The sequence below is a fragment of the Alligator mississippiensis genome, chromosome 12, assembly GCF_030867095.1.
Source record: "Alligator mississippiensis isolate rAllMis1 chromosome 12, rAllMis1, whole genome shotgun sequence".
NCBI lineage: Eukaryota > Metazoa > Chordata > Crocodylia > Alligatoridae > Alligator > Alligator mississippiensis.
The window spans coordinates 52,283,255-52,299,438 of NC_081835.1; the positions used below are offsets into that span (position 1 = coordinate 52,283,255).

At 45.3% G+C, this 16,184-nt stretch overlaps 1 protein-coding gene across 5 annotated transcripts in view; it reads left to right on the forward strand.

The window, feature by feature from the left end:
- The window catches only part of CACNA1B (calcium voltage-gated channel subunit alpha1 B), a 475,079-nt gene that overhangs the window by 274,926 nt on the left and 183,969 nt on the right, over positions 1–16,184 (forward strand). For all 5 annotated transcript variants that reach the window (XM_059715546.1, XM_059715542.1, XM_059715543.1 and 2 more), the window contains one exon: positions 3,539–3,748. In XM_059715546.1, the coding sequence (XP_059571529.1) occupies positions 3,539–3,748 (210 nt within the window). The remainder of the gene's footprint in view (positions 1–3,538; positions 3,749–16,184) is intronic.

Consider the following 16,184-nt stretch of genomic DNA (forward strand, 5'->3'; position numbering starts at 1 on the left):
ATGATAGGTAAAATTCTACTCTCAGAGCTATATTTCATATCTGTGATTTCCTATTGGAAATAGAAAATACACTTGATCTGAGCCAAAAGCTAGTGTATATTCAAAAAGACTTAATTTTCTTCAGTGAAGTTCTTCCAGATTCTGTTTAAGTGAATGCAGAATTTGGTGCATTTGTTTACCTCAGAAATCAATGCAAGTCAAGAGAGGTGAGGTTATATAGACAGTGGAATATCGCTGTGAAGATGTTTTCTGTGGCTTTGAAAGTTCAGTGTTGCTGTGGGTCCTTGAGAGGTCTTTATTTATAAAATAAAATGAGAATGCCAATGCAGCATCCTTCTTAGCCTGTGGTTAATTCTGTTGCTTTGAAGGACAATAGGACAGGGGAGTACCAAGGGCACCCATTGGGGTGGGGGGACTTAGGTGCCTCTGTACTATTGCCAGCGGCATGGAGAACAAGCAGGAGGAACTCGTACTCCTGCTTGCAAACAAAGACTTTGACCTGTTTGGGTTAACAGAAACGTGGTGGGCTCATACCCACAATTGGGCAGTAGGCATTTTTTGACATGGAAAAAAGATTTGGTCCTTGGCTCAGTGCTGTTCAATATCTTCATCAGTGACTTGGATGAGGGCGTGGAAAGCACTCTGTCCAGATTCACAGATGACGCCAAATTATGGGGCAGAGTAAACACACTGGAGGGCAGGGAGCAGATTCAGGCAGATTTTTCATAGATTCATAGATGTTAGGGCCGGAAGGGACCTCAATAGATCATCGAGTCCGACCCCCAGATTTGGACGGGTTGGGAATGTGAGCAGGACAGAATAGGATGCAGTTTAACAAAGGTAAGTGCAAAGTGCTGCTTCTAGGGAGAAAGAATCACCAACACACCTACAGGTTGGGAGGTGACTTTCTAAGCAGGAGAAAGGGATCTTGGAGTCATAGTGGACTCCAAAGTGAATGTGAGTCATCAATGTGATGAAGTGAAAAGTAAAGCTAACCACACTCTTTCATGCATTAGAAGGTGCATCACGAACAGATCCAGGCAGGTGATACTTCTCCTCTCTGCAGCATTGGTGAGCCCACAGCTGGAGTAGTGCATCTAGTTCTGGGCACTGCACTTCAAGAGGGATGTGGATAACCTTGAGAGGGTCCAGAGGAGGGCTACTCATATGGTTAAGGGCCTGCAGGTAAAATCCTATGAGGAGAGATTGAAGGACCTGAATCCCTTCAGCCTCTGCAAGAGAAAGTTGAGAGGTGATCTTGTGGCCATCTACAAATTCATCCGGGGTGGGGACAGTAAAGAATAGGGGGTGATCTGTTTACCAGGGCGCCTCTTGGAGTTACTAGGAACAATGGCCATTAACTGATGGAGAGCAGATTTAGATTACACATTAGGAAAAATTTCTTTACAGTGAGGGTTGCCAAAATCTGGAATGGGCTTTCAAGGGAGGTTGTGCTCTCCCCTACATTGCAGGTCTTTAAGAGGAGACTAGACAAGCACCTAGCTGGGGTCATCTGACCCCAGTGCTCTTTCCTGCCCAGGGCAGGGGGTCAGACTCGATGATCTACTGAGGTCCCTTTGGACCCTAAAAATCTATGAAACATATGAAACACTGTGATTCCTCATTACCAAAGGGAGTTTTATGAAATCAGTGATAATAACAGTTCACCACAGCTTTTGGTGAGATTACTGAATCTACAAGGCCAACTCTGCATTTGAAATGCTGTGGCACTACCGGTGGAGCAGTTGGAGTGTGGGCCTCAGCATGAAGCTTACTGTCTATTGAGCAAGTCCACACATAACACTCCAGTGTGGTAGTGAGACAGGGACAACACAGTGTTGCTACAGCTGAAAATGCAGTCAGTTCAATATGTGCTGTGTTCGCATGATCAAATGGCAAGATAAGATTCCCACCACTAAAATCCTTAACCATTGCCAGGTGTTTGGCACAGAGCCCGTTCATAAAAGCTCATCTCTGATGGTCTGGGCATCTTGTTTGTATAGCCAACTTAGTAATAACTGAGGGCATGCTTTATGATCAGCTAAACCAAAGTGCCTCTTCCTAAAATATTCAGTACAGATGGTATAAAGTTATCTTGAAATCCATCTCAAAAGCTTCCAGGATGACCCCCAAAGTTGGGGAGAAACAGTCCACAATAGAGCATGGTGGCAGCCAATTTATAATGTAGCCATAAATCAGGGGTGTCAAACTCATTTGGCCCCATGGGCCAGATGACTCTTATGGAACTGGTCTGTGAGGTGCATGAATGGTGTGGGGGCTGGCCACGTGGGCTGGATTGGGCCCAGGGACTGCTACCCCATGCCAGATCCTGCACACATGGCACTTGCTTCAGCTGGTCTGGGACCAGACAGGAAGAAGCATGATATCCCATGGACTTGCAGGAACAAGCCATGGTGCCAGGCTTCTTTTCACAGCGCTGCTGGGCTCCAGCACTGCAGCTCTTGCCTGGGTGCTTGGCTGCTGCTGCAGGAAGATCCCCAATAGAAGCCAGAGTCAGGGCTTGCAGACTGGATCCAACCTGCAGGCTGTATGTGTGACAGCCCTGCCATGAACCATTTTAAAACAAGGAGTGCCTGTAGACGTGCGGGGAGGCTGTTCTGACATGCTGTAATTACGGTGCATCGGAGCAGACTCAATTAATTGTGTCTGCTGAAGCATACTAATTAGCATGCTCTAGCAGCTTCCATGTCTCCTGTATCAGCATCAAAGCATTAGGAGAGGAGATTTGCTTCTATACTGTGCACCAATCCACAACTTCACAGGTATTCAGCCTACCAAGCTAAAAAGAGAGTCCAGGGCTCTTCCCTTGTACAGGGTGATGCTGCTGTGGGTAGGAAGCACTAGATGAAGTGACACACTTCCTTTTGTAAAGGAGCAGTAAATGCTCAGCATAGCAGTCCAGGGTAGTGATGGGGAACAGAGAGAAAGTCTTGCCCATTTTCTGTCCCAGGGTTTCTGGCAGCCAGAACTGAGTTCCCCAAGGAAGGTCACCACACAGTGCTGGGGCTTGGCCTGTTCCTCTTTCTCTGTGCCACAGAACCAGCTGTACGCGATGCTAACCATGGTATGCAGGCTAGCTAGTGAAGGGACAGCGCAGTAGACCTGCCCATACTTTTAGTTCAACCAGTGAGGGAGGAGTTAAGAGTGTAGGCTGGGACTTTCAAAGTTCTTTAACAGGTTTAGGTGCAGGATATCCCTGTTAGTGCTTTTTTATGAAAGAGATTTAATCTTTTAGGAAGGCTGGGACAAGTGGGTCTCTTGGCCCATTCTAAATGCAATCAGATGCGTGCTTAGTTGTATTTATTGTCATCAGCAATCCCTCCATTTGAGGATGATCTCTACCACGGCTCATGGATGAGTCTTGAAGTGGCTTAAGAATCCAATCCTTGAGCCAAAATCCATCCGCTGTATTTACGGAGATTGGAGAGGTTCTTCGTTATGAATGATTTCAGGTGCCCTCACCCCTCTTTTCTTCATGGGTTTAGTGTGATGACTCTCCCCTCTATTCTCTGTGCAGGGTCTCCATTTGCTCGTGCCAGTCTGAAGAGTGGAAAGAACGAAAGTTCCTCATATTTCCGGAGGAAAGAGAAGATGTTCCGGTTCTTTATCCGGCGCATGGTGAAAGCACAAAGCTTCTATTGGATCGTCCTCTGTGTTGTTACTCTGAACACCCTGTGCGTTGCCATGGTGCATTACGCCCAGCCAGAGAAACTCACCACTGCTTTGTGTAAGTGTTGGGCATTATAACCTTATTCCATCTAACCCTTGCTTTCCTGATTGCTCTGAGCCCTCAGTTCATATTTTCACTGTCTGCAAACTTGAGGTCTTTTTGCAGCTTCCTGCATTTCATCCAGAAATTTGCATGAATATATTCCTAAGTGCCCCTCCAAAACACTATTAGAAAAAGGGTCACATCCAATAAAAAGTAGTCCAGGATGCTTTATCTCATTGTTGGTAATGTTGACGTTTAATCTAGGCTCAACCCTAGACTTCAGGTCTGAACACCCACAAACTTGATGAACATTTTGGGGGGTTTGTATGAGGGTGGGGGAATGAGAATTACCTTGGGTAAATGTAACTTGATGATTTTCTCCAGCAGTTTTCCTTAGCAGCTGTCCAGGTAGCCTCCTGGATGCAAATGTCACACTAGAGTTGATAATTTGCCTTTGGGATTCTTCATGTTCTGGTCACTAAACCATTTTTATAATAAACATAAGACAGACACTGAAGTCCACATGCACCAGAAATATTTTTCCAGCCACCAACATTTAACACTAACTCAATACAGTTGTACTAATTTATACAAAACCCTCATAACTATGTGCTTTCACGGAAGTGTCCTTCCATGAGAGCAGTTATCTTAATAAACCAGGAGTGGTCAAGAAGGATTCATATAGTAGTATCCTTCTGTGAAAATATGTCTCGGGCCCCATAGATATGTAAGTCATAGCACACAAGAGTGCTGTCTGTTGGTTTTGCTTTAGGCTGATGCCTTCAGTCATCCATTAGTGTGAGCTTACAATACTACCTAAATGCTCTTGAAGTGTTACTGCATGCTTTGTTAAAACATATACAGTTTTATTCTGAAATGAATAGCCAACAAATCCTGTTTTCTGCAACCAAATCCATTATAAAGCTGCACCCTGTCTCTAGTGATTATATTCATGCTTTCACAATACCCTTTGTACAGAAGTCGGTACAGTATTTACTACAACTATGTTTATCTGAAGGCAGCAAGGCTTGACCCAAAACTTTCTGAAAAATGGGAGTTTGCACCAACCACATATTTATAAAGAGGTATAGTGATACTTGGTGTTTTTATTTACCTGCTGCTGAGCACTGACTTGATTTGTTAGTAAAATGTGCACAGCAACACCAAGATCTCTTTTTTTTTGTGTGGTAAAAGTTAATATAGAATCACCTCATATGTGTATTTGTGGTTATTTTTCCCTATGTGCATCGCCTCACACTTATCATAATTGAGGTTCACACATTATCCATCTTCTGTAATTGAGCTCCCTTGTGCACTGTTCTGTGTCAAGACTTCCAAGATCACTCCCCATCTTAGGAGTTCTGTTAAGAGGGAAGTTGTATAAATGAACCCAAAGTATGGCAGGCAGTGAAAACTGCATGATGCACATTTTATTATTCCTCCTGGATCCCTATCCCTGGGGAAGTCAACTGCAAAACTCATATTGGGATCGGGCTCCTAGTCTTCATTGGGGTTGCAGTAAACAGAAGGCATCAGCTGAGACCTGGGATCAGGTCGTTAATACAGGCAGAACTCCATGCAGGCACTTCAGAAAGTGGCCACGTATATCAAGCAGCATAGTGTGACAGGAACTCCTCTCCTTCTATGTATACAGTTTGAACTGGAGTGTGTTGTATGTAAGAAAATCTATTGTCATTTTTAGGGCCATGGAAGTCCATGACAACATCCCCAAAGACTTCAGTGCCTAAGATTAAACATGTGCTTAAAAGCTTTGCAGGCCTGGGCCAGAATGCTTAGTTTCTTACATCTCAAGCCTTTGGACCAATATGCAAAGTTCACCAGTGGCTGCTGGATTCAGGATCTGGGGGCAATTTTTCCAAAACAAAAATAAATGAGATAGAAAAGTAAGATAAGAATTAAACAAAATATTTAATTTAAAGCACCATAACTTAAGAACAAAGTCTTACTCCCTTGTAATAAGGAAAAAAGCTTAACTTCTAATGTCTTTCCTTTTAATTGACCTGGAAGCTGAGGCCACTAATTACTGGGCACATGTACATGTGTGCTCGACTGTGCAGTTGTTATTTAGTACGTGCTTTAGCTTTAGCAAGTACTAAATGACTGTGTAGTAATTGCCGTTACTGCACAGCCCCGGTAGCACATGGGTCATTTCCAACCCACAGTTACGACTGCTACAGCTCATTGCTGCTGCACAATAGCTTTGGTGTCACAGTTCATGCCCACTGATGCTACATTGCTGTAGCTCCTCACTATGGCGATGTAGTGTCTCATGTAGATGCGCCCACTGTGACTTCAAGAAATGTCTCTATTAAGGTTTACTAAAATATTTAATAGTGTCAGGTAACTAAAGCTATAATGAGGGATTTGTGAAAGGGTGAAAAATGTTTTCAACTCTACTTCTCTTGAATGACTCAGAGTGGAAATAGAGACAGAACACACAGGAAAATTAGCCCTGCCTATTCATTTCCTAAGTTAAACAGTGGAAATAATAAGCTAGAGTGGCAAAGTAATTAGAAATCTAAGCATTAGGATTTCTTGAATTGGGGCTAAGTTTCTAGAAAAGTATTTTAAGTCTTTCATCACTAAAACTTTAAATTTCCTAACTTGCTTTCTTGGAACTCACTAATGCAGTAACATTTCTAAGAGAATGTTTAAAAAGTCTGTGAGCTAAAATCCTTCTCATTTAGGAATTGAAGTGGATGGTGCAGGGAATATTCTTATTAATTAGAACACTCAATCCCCAATCCAAAGACCCACTCATTTTGTGGAGGTACTTTGTGTTCCTAGTATTCATATTATAAGAACATGGAAATATTGAACATGGAGAAAAAAACTCTGTCCATTCAAAATGAAAATGTAGTTTCTTTTGATTTGAGCCTTGTGCCATGCGCTAGAAATACCAGTGGTTTGGTTTGATGAACCCAAAGATTTAGATAGAATGCCAGCTAAATTCAGGTCTGATTGGTCAAGTAGGCTAGGGACAGAAGTTGCACATAAACTGGTTTAAGTGAACAGAACTGATTTAAATCTGTAACAGAACAGAAGTTCAGTGCACACAAAACAGTTTCAAAATGGCTGAAACTGGTTTAAGATAAACCTGGTTGAACAAACTGGTTTAAGATAAACCTGGTTGAACATAGTATCAGATTTAACAGATTTAGGTCAAACTGGTTTATGAAACTTCTGTCCTAGACCCCTTCACAGTTAAATCACAGTTCCCCAGCATCCCTGCATGCTTTTCAGCCCTGGGCTGCTCAGGGCTGAGCCATCTTCTCCAGAGAGCAGGGTTGATCCTGCCCCTCTGCTCCCTAGCTGGAGCAGCGAGGGCTGGCTCACTGCCTCCCCCCAGGCAAACCCTGGCTAGGGTCTGGGGCCAGGGAGGAGGTTAAATTCCCCTTCCCCCAAGTACAGAGCTACTCTGCCCTGCTTACTAACTGTTGGTTGCAACTGTGGACTACAAATCTGAGAGACGCCTGGAAGCAGGAAGAGGAAGTGATGAGCAACCCGGCAGAGTCCTACTTTTGTGATTCTGGATGGCAAAACCCAGAGACCTTGGGAGCAGCCGGAAGAGGAAGTAAACATACAGCCACGCTGTGTTTATAGTTCTTCAATTTATACTACTTCAGAGAGAGAACTATTTTCGTTCAAGCTTTTATGAATTAAGTGCCGCTACCTTTTCCCCCACCCACCCCCTCCTCAGCCTGGCAACATCGCCTGCCCAGGCACAGCTTGGGCTGGGGCCTGGCCATGCCCCCTCCACTCCAGCAGGGAGGGGGGAAAAGTCGTGGAGAGCTTGTGTCTTTCCTTCCCTTTGGCAGTGGCTGGCAGGCTTGCTCTAGTGCCCCCCTCCCCCCCCCCAGCTTCTGGCTTGAGCCACTGCAAGCATTTGGCTGCATTTCCTCAATCAAAAGTGATTGTCTGCTCATTTGCTTATTGGTTCAATCTTTGCAGCTTAGACTAACCTGCAAAGACTGAATCAATTCAGCCTTGGACTTTTTGACTGTCTATACTTAGCCATAGTGGTTAACCTTTTTTTATTAATAATTTTCATTTGCTTTTGGTTAAGAACAGGAGGGAAATAGCCACCATCTTGACTGAGAGAAGTCATTTGCGGTGGAGGTGATTTCTAGCATCTCTCTAATTTTAAAACAATAGAAATCGCATGAAGAAAATTGTTTTAAAAGTTTCTAGACTGAGGAGTTTGTAAAAGCATCCAGAAATGTAGAAACAAATTTTCCCAAATATTAAGTATTATCAGATTTATCATTTCTATTCTGGCCTGTCTTTACGCTGAATCATAGGCACTTTGAAGTCTTTGATTATCCTCACCTCTAATGGATTTGGGAACACACCCTATATGTAGGAGTCCTTCTTGAAGTCTTATAAGTACAATGCTTATAAATTTTACAAAAGCAAAGTATTTTAAGAATATCATTGAAACAAGTAATAACTTCTTTAGGCACAAGATTGAAAGACTTTAAACATGATTACAAATTGCTCCAGAGGAGGAACACTTTGCTGGTCTGATGGAGAACAAGAGAAATTCAACTGCTTCTAATTATATTGTTTCATGGAAAGTACCTATAATCGAACTAGAAAGCAGCCTTGTGAATTGCAGCAGGCAGGAGTGATAGGGGTGGAGTGGAGTCAAGGAGGGGCTGCTGCTCCTTGAAACTCAACCCAGGCACCCTGTATTTCAATTATGCCTGTCTCTCTGGGAAGCATTTAATTAAGTTACAAATGAATTTTCCTTGGAGAATGGCTAGTATGAATCTGTGGGTTTGCATTGATTTGTTTGTCCTTTTCTTTTAATTTTCCCTTTATTGAAATGTTCTGATTTACTTTTCTCTGCATATTTCCTATTGTCTCAGCTGCTTTGTTGAAGAAACTGTAGGCGCTCTAGGAAATGAATCAGAACATATGCTTATTTTCACTGTAGTGTCTGTGCCGTACCCTAATCTGTTTAGGTGAATTCTTGGGGTATAGTTCTTCAGTAAAGAGCCATAGATACCAGTATACCCGTAAGAATCAGTGCTTCACTAGTTATTCTGTTTTCTTTCTCAGTAGAGGAGGAACACCAGTTCCACCTGTTCTATGAGTCTCTGGGTCCCATTGTGTAGACCAAATTCTGTTCTTCAAAATAAAAACCTTTGTTCAGTCACATTGATTAAATTAGCCCCTGGTGGTAGGCGGTCTTTATACAACCATTCACCATTAGGGCTGTGCAAAATGTTGCCAGGTGTTTCATTTCAACGCTGTTTTGACTTATTTTGAGCTTGAAACAGCGAAATTGAAATGAAACTAAAGGCTTTGAAACAGCCTTGAAACAAAATGAGGGCAATCAAAACGTTTTGAAAAACTCGAAATGTTTTGAATGTTGAAGCTGGGCTTGCTTGCAGCTAAAGAGAAACTAAGGAGAGGGAGGGGGAAGGACTGCTCTCATATTGACTGTGAAGCTGGCCAGTGACTGTGATCCTTCCCTGAGGTCCCTTCCAATCCCAGTGCTCTGGGGGAGGGATGGAAGAACAGTTGCTCCTTAACTCACGCACGCACGCACGCACGCACGCACGCACACACGCACGCACGCAGTCATACGTCATGAGTTTTGCTCTGAACAGTTTGAGGTGCGGTTTTCCAGAACCCCCTGCACCTATCTCCTTGAAACTTGGCAGGCTTCATGGCCTCAGCAGGGGCTACCGTCCCTGCAGTTTTCATCCCACTGTGCCTTAACACACACACAAAGTCACACGTCACGAGTTTTGCTTGTCAGCAGCTTGAGGAGCAGTTTCCCAGAAAGACCTGCACCTATCTCCTTGAAAGCTGGCAGGCTTCATGGCCTCAGCAGGGGCTACCACCCCTGTAATTTTCACCACACTTACAAGTGACATGAGTTTTGCTTCCAAGACTTTGAGGTGCCCTTTCCCAGAAACCCCTGCACCTATCCCCTTGAAACCTGGAAGGCTTCATGCCTTCAGAGGGGGCTACCATTCTTGATGTTTTCATCCAAATCTGCCAAGAAATGACAAAGTTATAAGTAGTTTCATGCTTCCCCATTATAGCCTATGGGTGAAACGTTGAAACAGTGTTGAAACAGCGAAACATTTTTGACAAAATTAAATGGAACAGCACTTCAAAATTAAATGAAACTCGAAACGAAACACTGTCCCATCGAAATGTTGAAATGGAAGTCGAAATGAAACAATGCCGTTTTGCACAGCCCTATTCACCATTGCCTGTTGGTTACTATTGTTGCTGGCATTCTCAAGAGAAAGAGGTTTCTACTAGAAAGATCACTCTTTAACATTGAAATGAGATGTGGTGGCTGGAAACTACCAGTAGAAAAACTAAAAACAGTCTAAAAATGAGATGCATGTTCTTAACAGTAATTAACCTCTGCAACAACTTACCTATGCAAGTAGTAGATTTGCCATTGCCTTTTTAAAAGATAAGCAATAGCTAACAGAAGATATATGTTTGATGCAGAAAATATTAGTGGAGGTTCTATAGCCTGCTTATGTAGGAGATTAGATGAAATATTCATAATGACCTGGAAACTTATAAATCATAGAAAATTAGGGTTGGAAGGGACTTCAGGAGGTCATCAGTCCAAACCCCTACTCAAAGCAGGACCACCCCAAATAGATCATCCCACCCAAGGCTTTGTTTAGCTGGGTCTTAAAAACCTCCAAGGATGGAGAGTCCACCACCTCTCTGGGTAACCTGTTCCAGTGTTTTACTCTCCTGCTAGTAAGAAAATTCTTCCTAATATCTAACCTAAACTTCTCTTGCTGCAACTTGTTCTGTCATCTGCCACCACTGAGAACAGTTGATCTCCATCCTCTTTGGAACCCTCCTTCAGGTAGTTGAAGGCTGCTATTACATCCCCCCTCAGTCTGCTCTTCTCTAGACTAAATAAGTTCAGTTCCCTCAGTCTTTCTTCATAAGTCATGTCCCTCAGCCCCCGCACCATTTTTATTGCCCTCCACAGGACTGTCTTGAATTTGTCCACACCTTTTCTATAGTGGGGGGCCCAAAACTGAAGACAATACTCCAGATGTGGCCTCACCACTGCTGAATAGAGGGGAATAATCACACTCTTACTGATGCAGCCTAGTATGCCATTATCTTTCTTTGCAACAAGGGCACACTGTCGGCTCATATTCAGCTTATTGTTCACTGTACCCCTGTGGCAGAAGGCCACCTCTGTTTCTCCCCAAAAACTCTGCTCTGTGACAATTTGGTTAAGATGGGCCCAGCGGAGGATATATACCTTACCCTATCTTTTTAGGTAACCTGAGCTGGATACATTCCTGAGGGAGGGGGGAAACCTGCTCCCTCTGCCTACATGACTGGCATCACATACCTGGGTGAGGGGCTTGGGCTCCCTGGGGAGCTAGAGACTGTCAGTCTGCCAAGCAACTAGTGATGCATTTCAAATTGGTTGCCTGACAGCCAACAGGTGCTGGCCTCCATTGGACCAGGTAAATGAGGTCATAAGGGCTATATAAGTTAAGGACTGCCCAGGAGCAGGGGGCAGCAGCCATGAGGAAGACATAGAGAGAGAGAAGAGCTGGACCATTTGAAACTTGCTCTCTCTCAAAACTCATGATCAAGAAACTGCCTGCCTCCAGAGGGAATCTCCACCTGCCTCTGGATGATGCTCGTGAGTAAGCTTCCTGAGATCTAACTAGATATATAGCTTGCAGTAACTCAGATGCATGATCAAATGCTACCCAGCCATGCCAGTTTGCTCTATGGGATTTCTCTGATATTGCTCTACCCTGTATCCTATTCCAACCCTACCCCTTGTAACCAATAAAGTTATCCTTTGTACCTAGCATGGGAGACTTATTGGGTGTGGGTCTAGATTATGCCTTGGAGTCCCCTTGGTTCAGCTGACTAAGGGAGACCACTACTTGTGCTTCTGACTGAGGGAAGCACCCCCAAGTGCTTGAAGTGAATCAAGTACCCTTGAGGGCTACTAGGCCTGTGTTACCCAGGGGAAGTAGAGCCAGAATCAAGCCCAGCCCTGGGTGGTGGCAGTTTTTACCCCAGGCTAGTGGGTGTGCTCCAGGAAGGGGGTCAGCCAGACATGAGGTGCCCCCGGGGAGGAACTCGGAGCCTGGAAGGTGGTCAGGCACAGTGAGGTGGGTGGCTCAATGCAGGAGCACCCCCTACTGGCCTGCCACATGCCCCAGGTCCTTTCCTGCAGAGCCGCTGCTCAGCTAGTACTGATGCACAGGATTGTTCCATCCTATGTTCCATCCTCCTACAAGACTTTGCACTTGTCCTTGTTGAACCTCATGAAATGTCTTTTGGCCCAATCCTCCCATTTGTCTAGGCTCTGAATCCTAGCCCTACCCTCCAGTGTATCTACTACTCCCCCAGCTTGGTGTCATCTGCAGACTTGCTGAGGTTGCACTCTATGCCATCTTCCAGGTCACTGATGAAGGCATTAAACAAAACTAGCCCCAGGACCTACCCTTGGGGCATTCCACTTGATACCAGCTGCCAACTAGACATTGAGCTATTGACTAATATCCTCTGAACCCAATGCTCCAGCCAGTTTTCTATCCAATGAACCTTCCAGTTCATTCATCCAGCCTGTACTTCCTTAGCTTGCCTATGAGAATTTTGTAGGAGACTGTATCAAAAGCCTTGCTAAAATCAAGGTACACTACATCCACTGGTCTCTCTGCATCCATAAAACCAGTCACCCTATCATCGAAAGCAAGCAAGTTGCTTGCTTGCAGCATGACTTGCCCTTGGTGTTAATCCATGCTGACTGTTCCTAATCACCTTCTTTTCCAAGTGCTCCTCAAGGATTCCTTGAGGATCTGCTCCATGATTTTTTATAGGGATTGAAGTGAGGCTGACTGGTCTATAGTTCCCTGGATCCTCCTTTTTCCCTTTCTTAAGTATGGGCACTATGTTTGCCCTTTTCCAAACATCTGGGACCTTTCCTGATCACCATAAATTTTCAAAGATGATGGCCAATGGCTCTGCAGTCTCATCAGCCAAATCCCTCAGCACCTTTGGGTGCATCCTGTTTGGCCCCATGGACTTTTATATGTTCAGCTTTTTTAAATAGTCCCTAACTTGTTCCTTCACCAGTGTTGGCTGCTCCTGACCTTCTCCCTAAACTGTGCTGCCCAGTACAGTAGTCTGGGAGCTGACTTTACTTGTGAAGACTGAGGCAAAGAAGGCATTGAGCACTTCAACCTTTTCTACATTCTCTGTCACAAGGTTGCCTTCCCCATTCAGTAAGGGACCCATACTTTCCCTGCACCAGGAAGTTGTTCCCAACACTTTCCAAAAACTTGCTGGAATGCCTTAACACTGCTGTATTCCTCTCCCAGCAGATGTCAGGGTTATTGAAGTCCTCAAGGAGAACCAGGGCTTGTGACTGGGAAACGTCTGCTAGTTGTTTGAAAAAAGCCTTATTCACCACTTCCTCCTGGTCTGGTGGTCTATAGCAGACCCCCACCACAACATCACTTATGTTGCTCTCGTCTCTGACCCTAACCCAGAGACTTTCAGCAGGCCTATCTCCAGTTTCATACTGGAGCTCTGAGTGATCGTATGGCTCTTTTACATAAAGTGCAGCTCCTCCTCCTCTTTTCCCCTGCTTGTCCTTCTTGAACAGTTTGTACCCATCCATGACAGTGCTCCAGTCATGCGAGCTCCCACTAAGTCACTCTTATTCTAGTCATGTCATAGTGCTGTGACTGTGCAAGGACTTCCAATACTTCCTGCTTGTTTCCCAGGCTCCGTTTATTCATGTACAGGCACCTGAAGTAGGGGTGTGTGAAGCGGGCCCTATTCGATTCAGATTCGGCCTGAATTAGGGACAGTGATTCGATTAATTGATTCGGATCACTGTCTCTGATTTGATTTGGCTGAATCCAAATCTGAAGATTCGATGCTGATTTGGAGAATCAGCAATTCGGCCATAGACACAGCTTTAAAATTTTTTTCTACATACCTCAAGGTACCAGCACGGCTTGTGATTGCTACAATACTGGGGCGCATGGAGCATCCCACAGGAGTGAGGGGGACCCTCCATGTGCTCAGCGGCAAACGCAGAAGTGGACTGGAAGTGGACCAGAAGTACCAGATGGAGTGTCCCACAGAAGTGCGGGGAGGTCCATAGTGCATTCAGCAGCAGACCTGGAAGTGGACCAGAAGCACTTCTGGGTTCACCAGGGAGCATGCTGGCCCCCCAACTCCTATGCCTCCCTGGCTTGGCAATTGGCCATGGGGAGCCCTGGGGGCCCTCCAGACCCAGGAGGCACTGGTGGACCCAGCTGTGGACTGGAAGTGCTTCTGGTTCGCTTCCGAGTCTGCTGCCGAACACACTGGGGACCTCCCCACACTTCTGTGGGATGCTCCATCCACCCCACCGTTGCAGCACTCATGAGCCGCCTGCTACCTAGAGGTATGTAGAAAAAACATTTAAAGCTGTGTCTATGTCCAAATCTCTCTGAATCGATTTGGAGGGTTCTAATTTGATCCAGAGAGATTAAAGGGTCCTCTGATTTGATTCGGATTCGGAGATTCGGCCACCAAATATGGCCAAATCTCCCCCAAATTGAGTCAAGGACTGAAGCTTCACACAGCCCTTGTAACCAGTTGATTGTCCTGATTTCTCAAGAAGAATGAGAGCACCTCCCCTGTTGCCCTCTCCTGCTTGCTCTTTCTCCGGGTCATCCAGTCCCCCACTTACCTCAGGGCTTTGGTCTCCATCCCCCAATGAACCTAGTTTAAAGCCCTCCTCACTAGGTTAGTGAGGCTGCCTGTGAAGATGCTCTTCCCTCTCTTCGTCAGGTGGATCTCATCTCTTCCCAGCAATCCTTTTTCTTGGAACAGCATCCCATGGTCAAAGAAGCCAAATTCCTGCTGGTGACACCACCTGCACAGCCAGGTATTGATCTGCAGAATGCACCTATTTCTGCCCAGGCCCTTTCCCTTGACTTGAAATCTGTGAAAGAAGGACAGAAGATGAATGTACTGAAGAGACTGAACTCTTCTTTTCCCCCACTAGGTGACCTGGCAGTTGGACAACATTCCAGGAAGCCTTACCTTGCTGTTACTCGTACTGTCTTTCCCTTTAGCTGCTATTCCCCCTGTGGGAACTACAGGGGGATTTCCCTCCTGTCCATTGTGGGTAAGATCCTGGCCTGCATCCTCCTGAACCACCTTCATCCCATCGCTGAGGAGATGCTTCTGGAAATCCAGTGCAGCTTCCAACCATCCCGGGGTACTGCGGACATGTTTTTTGTTGCCAGGCAAATCCAAGAAAAATATCAGGTGCAAAATCAAGAACTTGCCTTCATTGACCTGACCAAGGCATTCGATACCTTAAATCATGAAGCTCTGTGGACCATCCTCCAATGTCTTGGCTACCCTCTGAAGTTTGTTACCATGCTGATGCTCTTGCATGATGATATGATTGCCACTGTCCTGAGTGGAAGATCTGAAACCAACTCCTTCCACATCCGGACTGGGGTCAAACAAAGTTGTGTGATTGCCCCACCCTGTTCACCATCTACCTGACCATCATCATCCACTTCATCTGAGATGATCTACCATCCAGCGTCAGTATCCAGTATTGACTGGACGGGAAGCTTTTCAATCTTGGGCACTTCCGAGCAAAAACAAAACTCACCACCAAGGACATCCATGACCTTCAGTTTGCAGATGATTGTTGCGTGATGGATCACTCTGCACAGGATGTGCAAGCAACCTTAGATCTCTTCAATGCTTTGTATAAGAGACTTGGCCTGTCCTTGAACGTCGCCAAGACAGAGGTTCTCCACCAACCCTCCCCAGGCCAGCTGGACATCCTTTGCACTATCTACATAGATGGGGAGACTCTGGAGTATGTGGAGCATGTTCCATATCTCAGCAGCCACCTCTCTCAACAGGCTACCATCGATGAAGTCCAGTGCCAGGTCAACTGCACCAGTGCTGCCTTCTTCAAGCTGCAACAGTGTGTTTTCAAAAATAGAGCCCTTTGGAAGTTGACGAAGGTCCTGGCTTGCAAAGCTGTTGTGCTGACCACCCTTCTCTACTGCAGTTAAACCTGGACTGTCTACTGATGCCACATTAAGACCCTCAATAGCTTTCACCAATGGTGCTTGTGACGAATCCTGGGATCAAATGGGAAGACTGCCAGATGAGTGCAAGTGTCCTCCATGAAGCTGTGTCCACCAGCATCGAAGCCTTGCTCTTGAGAAATCAACTTCAATGGATGGGCCACTGCATCCGGATGTCTGAGAACTGCCTCCTTCACCAGATTCTCTTTTCCCAGCTCTCCGTTGGCCAGTGCTCAAAGGGCAGTGAAAGGAAACAGTAGAAAGACACACTGAAGGTCACCCTCAAGCACAGAGGCATCGACACCAACAGCTGGGAGCAAGCTGCTGACTGT